We start from the raw sequence: 15474 nt of genomic DNA on the forward strand, positions 1-15474 counted from the left end.
TTAATTCTCTTTTTCAAAGAACAAGCTCTTGGATTTATTTACAGATTCTACCATTTTTTGGTTTTCTGTGAAGATTACTTTCTAATGAAGAGCAGCTACTCTAGATCCTTCTGGTTTCTTAGAGCCCTGGTTCACCTTCTTTTATTCAGCAGCTACCTTCCTGAACAGTTGCATATTAATGATATTTTATAATTGGAACTGTGCTTTCCATTGATTTGCATTTCATTTCACAAGCACTTTCATTTCATTACTTTAATTTTCAGTGATCAGTAGTTAATATTTCTCTGTGACACCAGGGACCCCTGATATTTAAGCAAGTATGGAACAAATTATTGTTTTGAACTGCCATCTCTAATTTCTTTGTTATATAGTGGGTGTTCTTAAAGTGGGATGCAACTATATTCGAGCATATTTCAAGCATACCTTCTGTTTATTCTTATACACACCTGTTCTTATCACATCACCAATCTCAGTTCATGAGAAAAGACTATAGCTGCTCATTTATAGATTAATTCTTTTATGGTGTTCATGCAACACACTTGCCTCTCATGGGGGTAGGCTTTGTTAATCAGGAGGTAATTTTGCCTATTTGCTTTTGTGATTTGGCGGCAAGATGGTCAGTAACCCTAGAGGGCCCAGGTCAGGGTGAGGAAACCAATGCCACTGGTCCCACCCTTGAGTAGGTAACCTTGCCCTGGGAACTATGGGAACGTTTCCATCTCAGTCTGGGGCTTCTCCAACATCTCCTAGGAGCCCTCAGGACTCCCATGCAAATGGCACACCTGGTGGTCTGCCTGAAAAGAGCCCAGAATTCCTTAGGTGAGTAGCAGATGAGCAGCCTGTTAGGGAGACTTGAAGGCCTTTCACATCTTTTATCGCTTTGTATTCTGTTGGCACACATGGTTTCCTTTTGCTTGGCTAATGGATTTCCAAATCACTTTTTATTTCCTGAGTGGGAACTGGGGGAGAGGAAGAGCCCTCACACCTCAAGAATGTCCTGGAACAGCCAGCACGTTACCACCCTCTTTCTGTGTGCTCTTTCGTAGGAGTACGTGAAAGTTGCCACCATTACATTCTCTTGTCTTTAGAAGCCATCTTTGCTGCTCCCTTTCCCTCCTCTTATTTACTACCACAGTCTGCTAGGCCCACAGGCTTCCTGGGGAGACAAGAATCAGTGGGTGCTGATTAGAATTTTTCACATGCAAAGCAGCAGCAGCAGGACCCCTGAAGCCAGGATTGGGGTGGTTCTCCCCAGCAGTGGCTTGTATCAGGAGGGCACGTGCATGTGTTATGTCCCCCTCTTACTGATTCTTGCCCTCTGATCACCCCTACCCCACCCCAGAATTGATTTCCCATCAAAGTGTTGAGGGTGAAAGGGGATAGGTTACTTGGAGCTTTTAAGTAAATGGTTTACACCACAGCCGCTTGGCAGCGATTAAAATGCAAATCTCTTCACTCAGTAGGTAGTATGGTGTTTTGATAAATCCTTTTGTTGGGTGGTGGTTGGAGAGGGCAGAATCAACAGCTTCTTTAGTAATGAGGGCTCATCTGCAGGAATCGTTTCATTTCTCTGCTCTCAGGCACTTTTGTGCGGCACTGAATTTAGGGAGGATGGAACCGGGGCACCGAGAGTCAGGCCTGTGTGATGGGGAGGAAATTGCTCAGGCGAGAAGGCTTCTCTCTGTAGCGTCCTCTTGCTTGAGTGTACCTGAGTGATGATGAAAACTCGTCTTGCCCAAAGGGTGAGAATACGGGCTGCCTACCAAGAAGGTAGAAGGAGAGAAGTTCCGATGGTCCTTGTGCTTCCGGGAAAGACCTCCTGCTCCAGGCTCTCAGCTTCCGTTCTCCAGCGTCAGCCAAATTCTGTAGCAACGCGTTTTCAGCTAACGTAACAGTCTGAAGACAGTGTTTTCCAAAGGGGTTGTGAGTGGATTGGAGTTGTAATCTAACATGTATGTCATGCAGCATTCGTTTGTGTCAAGAAACCAGACAAGGGTGATCTGTAGAAAGTCTCCAAAATGTGAGGGAGAATTTTTGGTCAAGAGCTATGCTGCCAATTACTGTACCCATTAGCCACATAGCTGGTGAGAACTGGAAAGATGTCCACTTCAAATCGCGATGTGCCGTAAGGGTAACGTGCATTGGACTTTGAAGAAACAAGAGTGTAAAGTAACGCATTCATAATGAATATTGATTCTATGTTGAAACCATGTTTTGGATATGTTGAGATAAATACAACATACTAAAATTAACTTCGCTTTTTAAAATGCGAACCTTTAAAATTATAAACGTGTGACATAGTGTTTCAGTTGGATAGCACTGGACAGGATTTCTTCATTGTCTCCTATCTGCAAAGATTCCTTTTTCCCACTAGAGGGTGATGTGCTCCAGCTTCAGGAAGTCTGGTGCTCAGCCTTTAACCTTCGCTGCTTCTGATGTACTCTTGTAAAGAAGAAGAAAGGACTCAGGCTTCTGCTTTAGTTTTAATTCTGCCTGACTCTGATGTTTCTGGAGGTCGCTCTGTGTATGAAAGTGAAGTCAAAACTGAAGCGGCAAGAAGCAGATTTTCCATCCAATTTGTGTTAATGAATTAGGTTCTTTTTACTTTTTTGTGGTACTGCAGGAGCTTGCAGTCTGAGGGCTGTTCCCTTGGACTTAAGTCTGTGTACAACACACACACACACACACACACACACACACACTCACAATGTGGTGAGACTGCAGCTGTGCAGAAAAAACCGGGGCCCTGCTGCACCTCCTGGACCATGCAGAATGCAGTGTGAGCGTGTGGCAAGGCTGTGTCATGCAGTACCTGGGGCCAGTGCTCAGTACCCCTCCCTTTCTTATTGTTTCTGGGCCAGTGCTGCCTTTGGTTTGAGGTTGGGCTGCTGTTTATGTCTCGTGTGTGTGAATTTGCCCCCTGACCCTACTATAGACCAGCATCCTTTTATGATTAAGTTTTAGTCACACACACACTCTCTGATATTTCTGGGCAGCTCCCTTTTGTTTTTCTGTGGGTTTTTTTTTTTTTTATGTTTATTGGTCCAATAAGCACTGGTTTTCCCTGTTCCAGTCTATGCACGCTATGCCTTTTTGGGCATTGTCAGTCATTCTGCAGGCTTCACCAGTACCTTTACTGAGGACTGTTAAGTTTTCATTTCCAACTTAGGTAGGGCACTCGTGAGCTCTATTCATACCCACCCAGCTGCCTACTGTATACCACACGGATACCCCAAACTCAACCTCCATAGCCTCCTTACTTCCTATATCACAGCACTCATCAGCACTATTGTAATTTCTTATTAATTGTTTGTCTTTATCTAGTGGACGGTAAACCCCAGGAGGGCAAAAGACATGCCAGTCTTGTTCTGTTTCATTCCTACTCTCTCACACAGTGCCTCGTTATTGTATGCCCTCAAGAAGTATTTGAGTGAAGATTTTGTTATGCCTTTTGTTTTAAACCAATTGGATTGTTTACTTAGGAACATGCTTATTACCATTAGATGATTCCATTTTATAATCTCGTTAGCATTATGTCGTGTCATGTGGCTGCGATCCCTATCACTGTGTGACATGGTCCGTTTCAAAAAATATTTTCACCACCCATACAAGTGGGGTATTTGCACTAATCCCTCCTATGGGTCCCTGTGTTGGAAGCTTTCTCTCTTGACACCTCTCGTTTTGTGAGTCTTATTACAAGTGGAAGGGGTCATTTCCATCAGCCCCGCCATGTAGTTCCAAGAACTTAGGTCATAAAAAAACTAGAGAGGGAGGTTAAGGAGTGTGACATGTTTCCGTGCGGTCGCTCAGTCCACAGGCCGTTTTTCCAGGACATAGTCCAACTTCTTTTAGTGTCTCTGCTCTTCCACCAACCCAGTTTTATTCAGATTTGTGACTAATGCACACTGTTTTTCTTGCCAGAACACGAAGAACAGTTGGACCAAGAATTTGACCTGGAGACTGGCACTTTATTTGGAGGATTAAAGAAGGTACAAAGTGGATAAATGAGAAGCCTTCTCAATTTCCAAACCTGGTTTTAATGTTGTGCATCACTTTTGTATTGGTGTTGACCCAGGTATAGTATTCAACAGCACCTGCGGACTGAGTACCTTTTCCTGTTGTGAAAGGTGTGAGAATGCCATGTTGATTAAGGCGTTCCCCACGGTCTTCAGTTTCTGGTCCCCTGTTCTCTCAAAACACCAGGAACTTGATTATGTAAACTTATCAGTTCATACAAATTTCACTTTTGTAAAGTTCAGGAAGTTTCTCGTCTCTTCCTGGCCTAGCCATATCTATTAAAATCAAACGTGGCCTCGGATACTCCCTATACCAACTGTTGGCAACTACAGAAACTTCATCTTTCCTGCCTCTAAGTGCCTTGGCTGTCCACACTGCCGCAGAGCATGCTGGGAACCCCCTTCCCGTCTCCTCCCTGGTTCTGTGGTGGCCGTGGGCTGGCTCATGCATCTTTGGCTGCTTAGGTAGTAGGCAGGGTGGCCTCTGTCCTATCACGTGCCCTGTGCCCTTTCTAGATGTGACAGTTAGCACTTCTGTTCATTAGAGTATGTCGTGGATAGGTACCAGATCCTCCTCTTCCAGATGTGAGATGCTAGACTCCTTTTTACCTCCCACCAGAACGCCTTGAAACTGGGCTTCTCATCCTTTCCCTTTCAGTTTTCCAGGACCCTCATTTCAGTAATGACTTGGTTCGCAGGAGTCCAGGCCCCCGCTTATGGTTCAGGGTTCAAGTCAAGGCTACTGGTAACTGTGGGTTTGTTTTTCTAAGCATTTTGATATATTAAGAAATGACATCAAAGCATTGCCTTTTACTGTTTTCCCTCTAAGGGTGTAGAATGCCAGATGTATTCTAAGTGCAATCAGCTTTTGTGGGCTTGCTTGGGACATAAAATAATGCTTGTGTTACAAGTTCTAAACACCCGACTTACAAATAAAATTTTGGAAGACAATTCATTTGCAAACTGACACGGCCTGTACTAATCTTTTGCTGCCTTGAGAGTTGCAGATCTTGCTTAGAATCGTAGCAAATTTACTTCAATTTCCATTTTGATCTTCTAGGGTAACCTGCCCTCCTTTCCAACTCTGGCTCTGTACAGAGCCACTGTGTTAGACAGAAGGCCCATGTTTGTCTGGGGTTGGGAAGAGTCCCTGGCTTTCATTCCTCTACCCACCAGATATTTCCATGAAACTTTGGATGTAAATTGAATTTTCATGTAGTGAATCATTTGTGGTTTTTTATTTAAACAAGCCCTTTCTAGGGTAATTTGTAAGGCCTGTAAGGTAGGTGGTATTGTACCCACTTCAGAGATGAGGGAATTTTGGAAGCTTTATGTTACAGTGGAATTTGAGATGTAATAGGAGATAGCCCCTGTGAGGGTCTGGGATCTACTTTATAGAACTATACCACTTCTGGATCTCTTACAACAGAAAAAAATGCTGACTTTTTTCTTTTTTTTTTTTTTAGAGTCACAGTTCAGGCATTTCAGATAGTTACTGAATTGTTTGCCAGGGGCAAAAATCGACTGAGACTTTTAGCTAAACAGAAGCAATTGTGAGGCAGTATGAGAAACTAAACAGAGGGTCAGGCCCCAACAAGTTTTGGAGATACCCCAGATTTCATTGTCAAGGGCAGGCTCAGCCCTGCTGTGCGTGGCTCCTTCTAGACAAAAGGGCTTTGTCTTCACTGACTGCCCAGCTCCAGTCACTCCATCAAGTCCAGCTGCTTGGCTCCCTGCCAAGGCCCTAAAGCCCCTGGGAGGTGACCCCTTCTAAGCATTCTCCACGACAGCCCCCCTTAACAGGGCACACAGGTCAGGGGGTGTCAACATTCCAACCAACTTGCCTTCATAGAAAATGCACAAGGCACAGATACATACCCTCGGAATTCCAAAGGCTTGGTCTGTTGCCATCCTGAAAAATTTATGTGTGTCCCTCCCTCTGTCTGACCATCCATTGATCTGTGTGGTGCTATTGCCCACTTCTTGTCCTCATCTTTCGCTATCTCATCACTTCGCATATAATGGTGGTTGTTTGTGGAATCCTAGAATTTAGAGGGAAATGATGAGTCCTGGTGGATGGCCAGCAAATGAAGGGAATTAATACTGTGTGCCTTGGTGAAGATTGTAGGACAGAACAAGGGCTGCACGTAGCGCTAAGGCGTTCACTGATGTCTGCTCAGTCTTATCCTGTATAAGTGATGTAACAGGTAGGACTCAGAGACAGGAAGGAGTAGACATTTCTAACGTGAATCATATAGCTGTCAAGTCACAGATTTCATCACAGATTTCACCAGTGAATCATATAGCTGTCAAGTCACAGATTTCACCAGTGACAGGTCAGTTGACATTCACTACAATGATACGTAGAACAGTTAAAGTAGACAACTAGAAAAGCCTTGGCCTGTAGATTCCTGATTAATAATATTGAAGTACCTGAACTAACTGACATAATGAAAGCATTTACTTTAAAAAAGTCTTTTTTTTTATAACTGTAAAATCAGTTCTGCCAAAGCAAGACCCCAAAAAATTGAGTGAAAATTCAACTGTTTCTCTTCACGGAAATCTTTAGTAAAAGGCAAAAGATTTATGCAACTTGTAGAGAAACCAGAGTATGTTCCCTTACTACCCAAACTCCCTCCTCTAGTAACTGCAATTCCTTGTTCACTGACGGTGACTCTTTTATCCCTAAGAGCTACTTCCTGCCTAAAATTTGCACAAGGAATTCTATACGGAAGCTTCTCATAGTTAGCCATGTGGAATTGAAAGGAGTTCTTTTAAACTTGAAAGGATTGTACTCTATGCAGGGTACTATGGGTATGCAAATGAAGTCTGAGTCATCACCCTTAAGATTCTGCGAACACCTTAGTATGTTCCTGTGCGTTTGGAGCCACCAGTAGGGGCCTAAGCAGAGGTCTGGCTGGCTGGGCTCTAAACCTCATCCTGGTTCAACCACAGAAACTTGAGTTTTATCCCTTTTGTATATTGGGACTGCGAGTGCAGTTCTTTTCCTTTCTCTTAACCACCAATACAAGGTACAGAACCACAAAGAGCTTCCTCTTTCCAGCCACACCCACCCCCCTCTTCCTTTTCCTAACCCGTGGAAGCCACTGTTCTGTTTTCCGTTTCATAATTTTGTTATTTTAGGGAGTGTTATATAAATGGGAGCGTTCAGCATGTAACCTTTTAGACAGGATCTCCCCCTCTCCCCGCCCCCACACTTCGCTTAATGCCCTGGAGGTCCATCCAAGTTGTGAGCATCAGCAGTTTCTTCCTTTTCATTGCAGTTGCTAGTCCATGATATGGATGGACCACAGTTTAACCATTCAACCACCTGTTAAAGGACATTTTGGTTACTTCCAGTTTTTGGCTATTACAAATAAATCTGATATGGGTATGTGTATCCAGGTTTTGTGTGTCCATATGTTTTAACTTCTCAGGAATACACGCCCAGGAGTCTCATTAATGGGTTGTATGAGGTCCCTAGCCAGTCTCTTCTTTTCCCCATCTTTCGGAATCTTCTTCGGTTTCTCTTATAATTTACATCCAGGGTTTTTAGCTGTCCTTGGTGCAAGGGTCAGGGAGAGATGGGTTCCTTGTATGTTGCCTGGAACCAGAAGTCCCTGGGTTGAAGTATTTTAAAGTTAGCTTCAGACATCACAAAAAAAGACAAGTCAATTTAGTAACAAGCAAATACGTTTCTGCAGAGAGATGGCTGACGCAGTGCACTGTGGGGAATGGATGGTGGAGATGTGCCCTGAAGATGCGGTGGGCTGTGGCTATTGTTTGTTTGTCTCTGTTCCCAGCCGTTGAGGCACCTCAGCTCCCATGACAGCTGAGCATCCTAAGGGATACTGTGGGACAGGAGTGTATAGAAAACCTATACTCTGCTCCTCCTGTGTTCCTCCTTTACTGTGACACTAATACCATACTCACACACTTCTGACACCAGTGATGTGGCAGGCTTTCCCACACCAAGCAATTCTGTGACACTAGCTTGGTATCCTAAAATTTAACTCAATTCTGACACTATCTACCTGGAGATAGCATCAGATCCCACAGGTTAAGGGCTATGTCCTGCAACACTGCACCATTCCACCCCTCCCCCCTTCAGATGCCAACTGCAAGTCCAAGCTGTTACCTGTGCTTCTGATTGATTGGTTATAAATGGGAGGTTCCCATAACCACTTCTTTGTGTTCAACTAATTGGCTAGAGTGGCTCACAGAACTCTGGAAGACATTTTACTTACTGCTTACTGGTTTATTCGAAAAGGATATGATATAGGGAGCCGGCCGAGTTGCTCAGTTGGTTAAGTGCACGAGCTCTGAGCAACAGGGTTGCCGGTTCGATGCCCACATGGGCCAGTGAGCTGCACCCAAGCTGAGCTGCCAGCAGGTGGCAGGATGGCTCAGCTGGTGAGAGCACGTGCTCCTAACAACAAGGTTTCCAGTTCGACTCCTGCCTGGGGTGGTGGGCTATGCCCACTTGCCACTAAGATTGAACAAGACACCTTGAGCTGAGCAGCTGTGAGCTGCCAACAGGCGGCCGGATGGCAACTGGACTTGGAGCTGAGCTAGCTGCGCCCTCCACAACTAAGACTGAAGGACAACAACTTGGCTGTTCCCCTTCCCCAACTCCCCAATAAAAAAATAAATAAAATAAAAAAATAAAAGGATATGGTAAAGGATGCAGATGGTCACCCAGATGGAAGAGATGGATCGGGCAAGGTGTGGGGAGGGGTGCGGGGCGTCCACGCCCTCCCTGGGCCTGCCACTCACCCATCACCTCCCCGTGTTTATCATCCCGGAAGCTCTCTGAACCCCGTACTTTTTGGATTTTTATGGAGACTTCATCATGAGGCATGATCGATCATTAACTCCATCTCCAGCCCCCCTCCCCTCTCAGAAGCATGGGGAGAGGGGCTGAAAAGTTTAAGCTTTTAGTAATGGTTTCGTCCTTATGGTGACCAGCTCCCACTAAAGAGCCCACCAAGAATCTCCCCATTAGAACAAAAGACACGGCTATCATCCAGGAAACTCCAAGGGATTTAGGAACTCTGTGTCAGGAACCAGGGTCAAAGATGAAGTATTAGAACAAAAGATGCTCCTAGTGCTCCGATCATTTAGGATAGCGGTTCTCAACCTGTGGGTCGCGAGCCCTTTGGGGGTCGAACGACCCTTTCACAGGGGCCACCTAAGACCATCGGAAAACAAAAAGATATTTACATTACGATTCATAACAGTAGCAAAATTACAGTGATAGAGTAGCAACGAAAATAATTTTATGGTTGGGGGTCACCACAACATGAGGAACTATATTAAGGGGTCGCGGCATTAGGAAGGTTGAGAACCGCTGCTCCTGAGTGTTGTTAAGAACGCTTCCCTGGAAAGCTAAGGGGGAAACATGAAGAATGGGAAGTGGGGCAGTGGCATGATCAGGTGTGATCCTGAATATTACTTGGGTGCTGTGAAGAGGGAACAGAATGGAGAGAACAAGCCTAAGTATGTAGAAAATTGTCCCCAGGATCGAAGTAAGTCCAGCACAGAGGACAGGGAGGAAAACGATGTGCAGTAACTCCAGGTTTTTCCTGAATAACAAAGGCTGATTGCTGGGCTACTGCTGAGACTCTTTCATGGCCACCATATAGCTGCTTCCTCTACAGCTGTGAACTTCAGATCTGATAGCAAATTACCTAAGAAGACCATCCATCTGTGTAATAAAACAGTGCCCTCACTAGGAGATAAACGATGGGTCTAGAACAGGAGTGGGCAAACTATGGCCCGTAGACCCAATCTGGCCCTCTTCCTGTTTTTGTAAGTCAAGTTTTATTGGAACACAGCCACACCCATTCGTTTGTGTATTGTCTGCGACTGCTTTCGGGCTATGCCATCAGAGTTCAGCAGTTGCCACAGAGACTGTGTGGATCACGAAACTGGAACTATTTACCATCCAGCCCTTTCTAAAAGTTTGCTGACCCGTGTTGCAGCAGGACTTTTGTGATAGCAATAAGCAGGATGGATTGGAGGGACAATTTTTGACGCATTAGCTTTTCTAACATTAGATTTTGGGCTTCGTGAATCAATCCCTTTAGCTTTCATGATCACATTTAATTCTAATTATATACAGGAGGACTGACCAGCCCGAGGTGACATAACGGTAGGCGACAGAAGGGGAACTCAAGCCTGGGTTTCCTGAGTGTGAGCACAGAGCCGGTTTCTGCCATACACAGTACACTACTGGCCCTGTCAGCCACTTTGAGAGTAAGGTCACTTTCCCTGCATTGTGGTAGACACACTCAGGGTGGAAATAGAATCTTCTGGAAAATGGCGGGCCTTCCTTCAAGATCACCGTCATAGTCACTTTCCTCTGTGTTCTTGGTATCCCTTTGTGGCTATGAAAGCCCATGGATTTCCAAATTAGTTATATTAATTCCCTTAGTTAACCATGAGAATCTCCACCCATTGTCCCCTCAAGGCCCCAGAGGAGAGTAGAAATGATTGTCAGATTTAATGCTGTTGCGTCAACAGCAGTAGTTGAACATTCTAGTTAGACTATAGCTCTTCCTGAACCCTTGAGGAATTTAAATTTGCAATTCTAAGGTTCTGAACCCTCCTCTAGTAAGTACTGAGCCAAGATTGGCTGCACCAAGATCTCTATCGTTCTTTCAGTTCCTGATTGTGTTCATGGATGGTGGTAAATTTGCTGGTCGGAGCAGATTTTATCAGTAAGTAAATAACCACCTTGGCCTTTGTATTGATCTTAACAGAAAGATGATTTCATACAAACTGAAAGAATTGTTGAATTATAAAAAATTCGGATGCAAAATCCTGCAGACTGATAGCATTAACTTTTCAGGGAGCACTTTATATAATAAGATACTCTCCAAATTCAATGTTTACCCCTTCATGTCCAGCCATTGCTGAAATTTGCCCCCAGGATGAACTTGGAAGGTCAAAGCAGCAGATTTCCTAAAGTGTCTGCCTAAGGAGACAGGAGGGTAGGGCAGGGAGAGGTCTTGCTGAAGGAGCTCTGTGATGCCAGGAACTCTCTGTGGACCAAGGGCTGGTTTAGGAAGGCTTTGTTATACCTTAAAAACTCAAGCTTGCTATGGAAAATGGTGCAGCCACTGTGGAAAACAGTTTGGTGGTTGCTCAAAAAGTTACACGTAGAAATACCATATGACCCAACAATTCTACTCCTAGGTATATACCCAAAAGAATTGAAAATGGGTATTCAAATAAATACTTGTACATAGATGTTCAAAGCATTATTTACACTAGCCAAAATGTGGAAACAGCTCAATGTCCATTCATGGATGAACAGATACACAAAATGTGGTATATCACTCCAATGGAATATTGTTCAGCCATCAAAAGGAATGGCATGCATGTTACAATGTGGATGAAACTCAAAAACATTATGCTAAGTAAAATAAGCCAAAACATATTGTATGATTCAATTCATATGAAATACTCAGAATAGGAAAATCCATAGAGACAGAGGGCAGATTGGTGGTTGCCAGAGGCTAGGGGAGGAGGGAGGAATAGGAAGTGACTGATTAATGGGTACAGGGTTTCCTTTCAGGGTGATGAAAATTCTTTGGAATAAATAGAAGTGGTGGTTGCACAACATTGTGAGTGTACTAAATGGCACTGAATTGACTTTAATATGGTTAATTTTGTTATGTGAATTTTACCTTAACAACAACAAAAATTCCTCAAAACTCAAGTTTGTTTCAGAATCACTGGGCTGTGGAGTTTCAGTTCTATTAAATCCTGACTGCTCTCACTTCCCACTTGGTTTTCAGAGTGTCCCAATTGTGGGGTGTCGGTGTTGGTGCTATGAGCGCATCAAGGGTAATGGATACTTCTAGATTTTCCCACAATGCCGCATGTAGGACTGTGCTCCATGTGGGAAAAGAGGCAGTTAAGAACAACAGGCCCAATCCCTTGCTTTTGTTAAGAATAGGAAAAACAGGGCCGGCTGAGTGGCTCAGCTGGTTAAGAGCTCGCTCAAGAGTGCAAGCTCTGAGCAACAGCGGTTCGGTTCCCAGCCCGAGCTGAGCTGGCACTGTGCTGCCAACAGGTGGCAGGATGGCTCAGTTAAAAAAAATAAAATAAAAAATAAAATAAAAGAGTAGGAAAAACAGCATTTCACCAGAACTTTGGAGTCTCTGTTTTAAGAGGCCCAGAACTATTACTTCCTCAGAGTTCTCAGGATTGCCCGGTTGCAGATTGAATGCCTCAGAACGAATAACCAGGCTTGTTAATTTAGTCCTTCCAGTAAATTCTTGAATCCAGATGCTCAGAGCTTTCTGTGGTGAACAGGACGATGGTTGCTGTTTGCGAACGTGAGGTGGTCAGCTTTAGTGTATTCCGGCCTGGGAATAGTATGGGGTGGGGTGAGCTGTTAAGGACTCTCTGGGCTTATGAACATTCAGCTGTGAGGAGGTGTAATTAGTGATGTAGAACTTTACTACTCGAAATGTGGCCTCCAGGCCAGCAGCAGTGCATCGCCTGGGAGCTTGATAGACATACGGAATCCCAGGCTCCATCCTAGACTTCCTGGGTCAGAACCTGCATTTGCGCGAGATGTGGAGGTGAGCTGTGTGCACACGGCAGTTTGAGCCGCACCAGTGTGGAAGGCTGAACGTGGACACTTTTTCTTGGAGTTCTGTGTCCCCTTTCTCCATGGAGGAGCCTTCCTGGCTCTGCCTGGCTAGAATTTATCGCCAGTTTATATCTGACTCCCCTACGGAATTGATCGAAGAAGTTTCTCATTGACCGGGAACTGGAGGGTCATGAAAGGAAATTGGGGAACGGGTAGAATATGAAAAAGTGGTTCTTGATTTGAGACTTTACCATTTACCTTGAAACATGTGACTGAGCTCGGAGTCTAGAAAGCTTTGCTTATAGAGGCAGGTGAGTCAACCTTTTTTTAACCCAAATCGTTAACCATGAGTTTTCGGCCATCCTGGTCTAGTCCTTGGCTCAGGTTTTCTGTCCGCTTATCTCCCTTAGGTAATTATTTTAAATGGAGAAGGATAGACATAAGGGAAAGGTGTTTATTTCCCTTAAATGGATATTTTCTAATAGAATTGGTGATGAAAGACAGCATAATTTTTGTTGATGTGATTTTCCCAGCACGGGTTTCCGTAGTCCTGGGCCTTCTGGTAGAACATTAAGTTTTTGTTTGTTTGTTTCTTCTACTTTATGAGATATTACATCATTTTTCCTCTAAAAAAAGAAAAAAAACACCTTGGAAAACTTTTGAGGCATAGGTAAGCCTGGGTTATGAATTCTAAATCGAATTCTGATTGTTCAGAAACATTATTTATATATTAAAAACAGCTAAAATATTGGTATTGTTTTTGAAGGGAGGTATTAAAAAATTCAGTATTGGCTTTTAGTGTGTTTTTACCTGTATCTCTGTTACAAAAGTGAAATTTCACCAGCACAGCCTGATCACATGACCTTTGAGCTGATTTGTCTTTATTCAATTAATTGAGTGTCCATTAATTTGGAATTTTTGAGATGGAGAAGTGAGATCCGGATCAGGGATCAAGAGCCTGGTTAAAGTTTAGAGTTCTCTGCTCTGCAGCTGGGCATGTCCTGGGCCCTGATGTGGTCGTGTCTAAAGGGGAGGAATTGGACCAGATCCATGATTTCCCTGGGAACAGGGGCTCTCTGAGCAGGTTGTGTGTGTATCAGTGTTTATCAGGCTCTTGGGTGTGGGGAGCATGTGTTATTTGAGAATGCGTAGTACTGTATTTCTTTATTTGAAAAATGGAATTTTTTTTTTTTTAAAGTAGCACAGTGCAAAGCGTGCTACAATCTTGGCTAGTTACCCCAGGATGGCAGGATGGGAACATGTGGGGCTAGCAGTTAGTGGCAAGTAACAATATTTAGTGAGTACTGCATGCTAGGCACTGTTTTAAACTTTTGGGGTATTTGAGATCTGTCTCTACATATCCTCATTTATATCTCACAAAACCCTAGAAGATCTGTAATGTTACACGAGCAGACAGAGCAGAAAGGTGAAGCATCTCGCTGAGGTTTGCTACCTCTGCATTTGTAATCTGATATGAATCCAGATCAATTTTATCTATATTTTACCTTCTGGAAAAAAAGGAGTTTTATAATATGTGTAAATGGTATGAAACTGCCCCTCAATCTCCAGATGCCAAAAATTAAACAAAAAAAAAAAAAAGAAGAAGAAAAAAACATCACATATTTTCCTTTAAGTCCAATTAAATTTGGTTCAGAGTTCCACTTGCAGAGACTGATGAGTTGTTCAGTATCAAAAGTCACTGGGGGATTCCTTCTCCACCGACGCAATTTGGCTAGAAAATTCTGAGGGCCTCATTCTCACTCCATCATGGTGGTGTCAAGGTGCTCATTGGCCAAGCCTGCATTGCCCATTTGAGAGTGGCCAATCACTGTGTTTATTCCCTCCACGCTCACCTTGGCCGCCATGTTCTCTCCAGGGCCCCAGAGGCCAAGGCTTTAAGGTGTCAGCCCCCAGGCGTCCACATGTCCCATCTTTCCAGAGCTTCCCCTTCCCCTGCCCGGCAGCTGCACAGACCCAGAGCCTGGTACAGATACAGACATAGGGTGCCAATGGACACAGCTTCCTGAGGGGGAAGAGAACTGTACCTTCTGTTCTTTCATTATAATCTTATAGGGAAATAGTACATTTCTCTATCAGATTATCTTCCTGCTTATAAATGGCAGCAAGCAAGATTTAACATGATTTAAGCAATTTTATTAGTGTCCAATTTACATTTCTCATGTTAGATGAAAGTATCTAGGTTGACTAAATTGAGTTAACCTCAGTTCGTTGCTTGTGCTTTCCACGTGATGCTGGGTAAATGAATTGAATTCTTTAGCCCCCTGATTCATCTTGTATAAAATGAGTATAATAATAGTTTCTAGCCCACAGAGGGTCCTGGGGGATCAGCTTTAACAAAGACACTTATTTGGAGGATGGCAATGAGACCAGCCAAGCAGGAGGGGAGAGTGCAAGCGGTTGGGGGTTGCGGTGGGGTAAAGGCTGCAAGTGTGTAAATGCCATTTTATAGAGTTTGGACTCCCACTGGCCTTCTTTCCAGTTGTTTTATTAATTGCAGTTTGTGTTCTGCCTCACACATATACTGAAGTTTCTCTGATACATCCCTCTTTTGGCCTATTTAGGACCGTACCGACTTTGAGTGGAGCTTCTGGATGGAGTGGGGGAAGCAGCGGCTGGCGTGGCTTCTCCTTGGTCACCTGGCTGTGTCTCAAATGGCCAACCAGATTGCAAGGAAGGTACGCTTATGTGCATAATTTCCTTTTAAGCCTCGTTCTGCTTTGCTTTTTGTGAAGAGTCCTGAGGTAGGAATCAGTAGACATGGGTATTAGCCTCAGAAACCTGGAAGAGAAACAAGAAAGAATTGTTAATGACCATTAAGCCATTTAAGAT

The 15474-nt window shown here is 44.0% G+C and overlaps 1 protein-coding gene across 4 annotated transcripts in view; it reads left to right on the forward strand.

Annotated features, from left to right (window-relative positions):
- The window catches only part of HHAT (hedgehog acyltransferase), a 259836-nt gene that overhangs the window by 34412 nt on the left and 209950 nt on the right, over nt 1–15474 (forward strand). For all 4 annotated transcript variants that reach the window (XM_019667729.1, XM_019667727.1, XM_019667728.1 and 1 more), the window contains 2 exons: nt 3922–3989; nt 15207–15320. In XM_019667729.1, the coding sequence (XP_019523274.1) occupies nt 3922–3989; nt 15207–15320 (182 nt within the window). The remainder of the gene's footprint in view (nt 1–3921; nt 3990–15206; nt 15321–15474) is intronic.

The sequence above is a fragment of the Hipposideros armiger genome, unplaced genomic scaffold, assembly GCF_001890085.2.
Source record: "Hipposideros armiger isolate ML-2016 unplaced genomic scaffold, ASM189008v1 scaffold_503, whole genome shotgun sequence".
In the NCBI taxonomy this organism is placed as follows: Eukaryota; Metazoa; Chordata; class Mammalia; order Chiroptera; family Hipposideridae; genus Hipposideros; species Hipposideros armiger.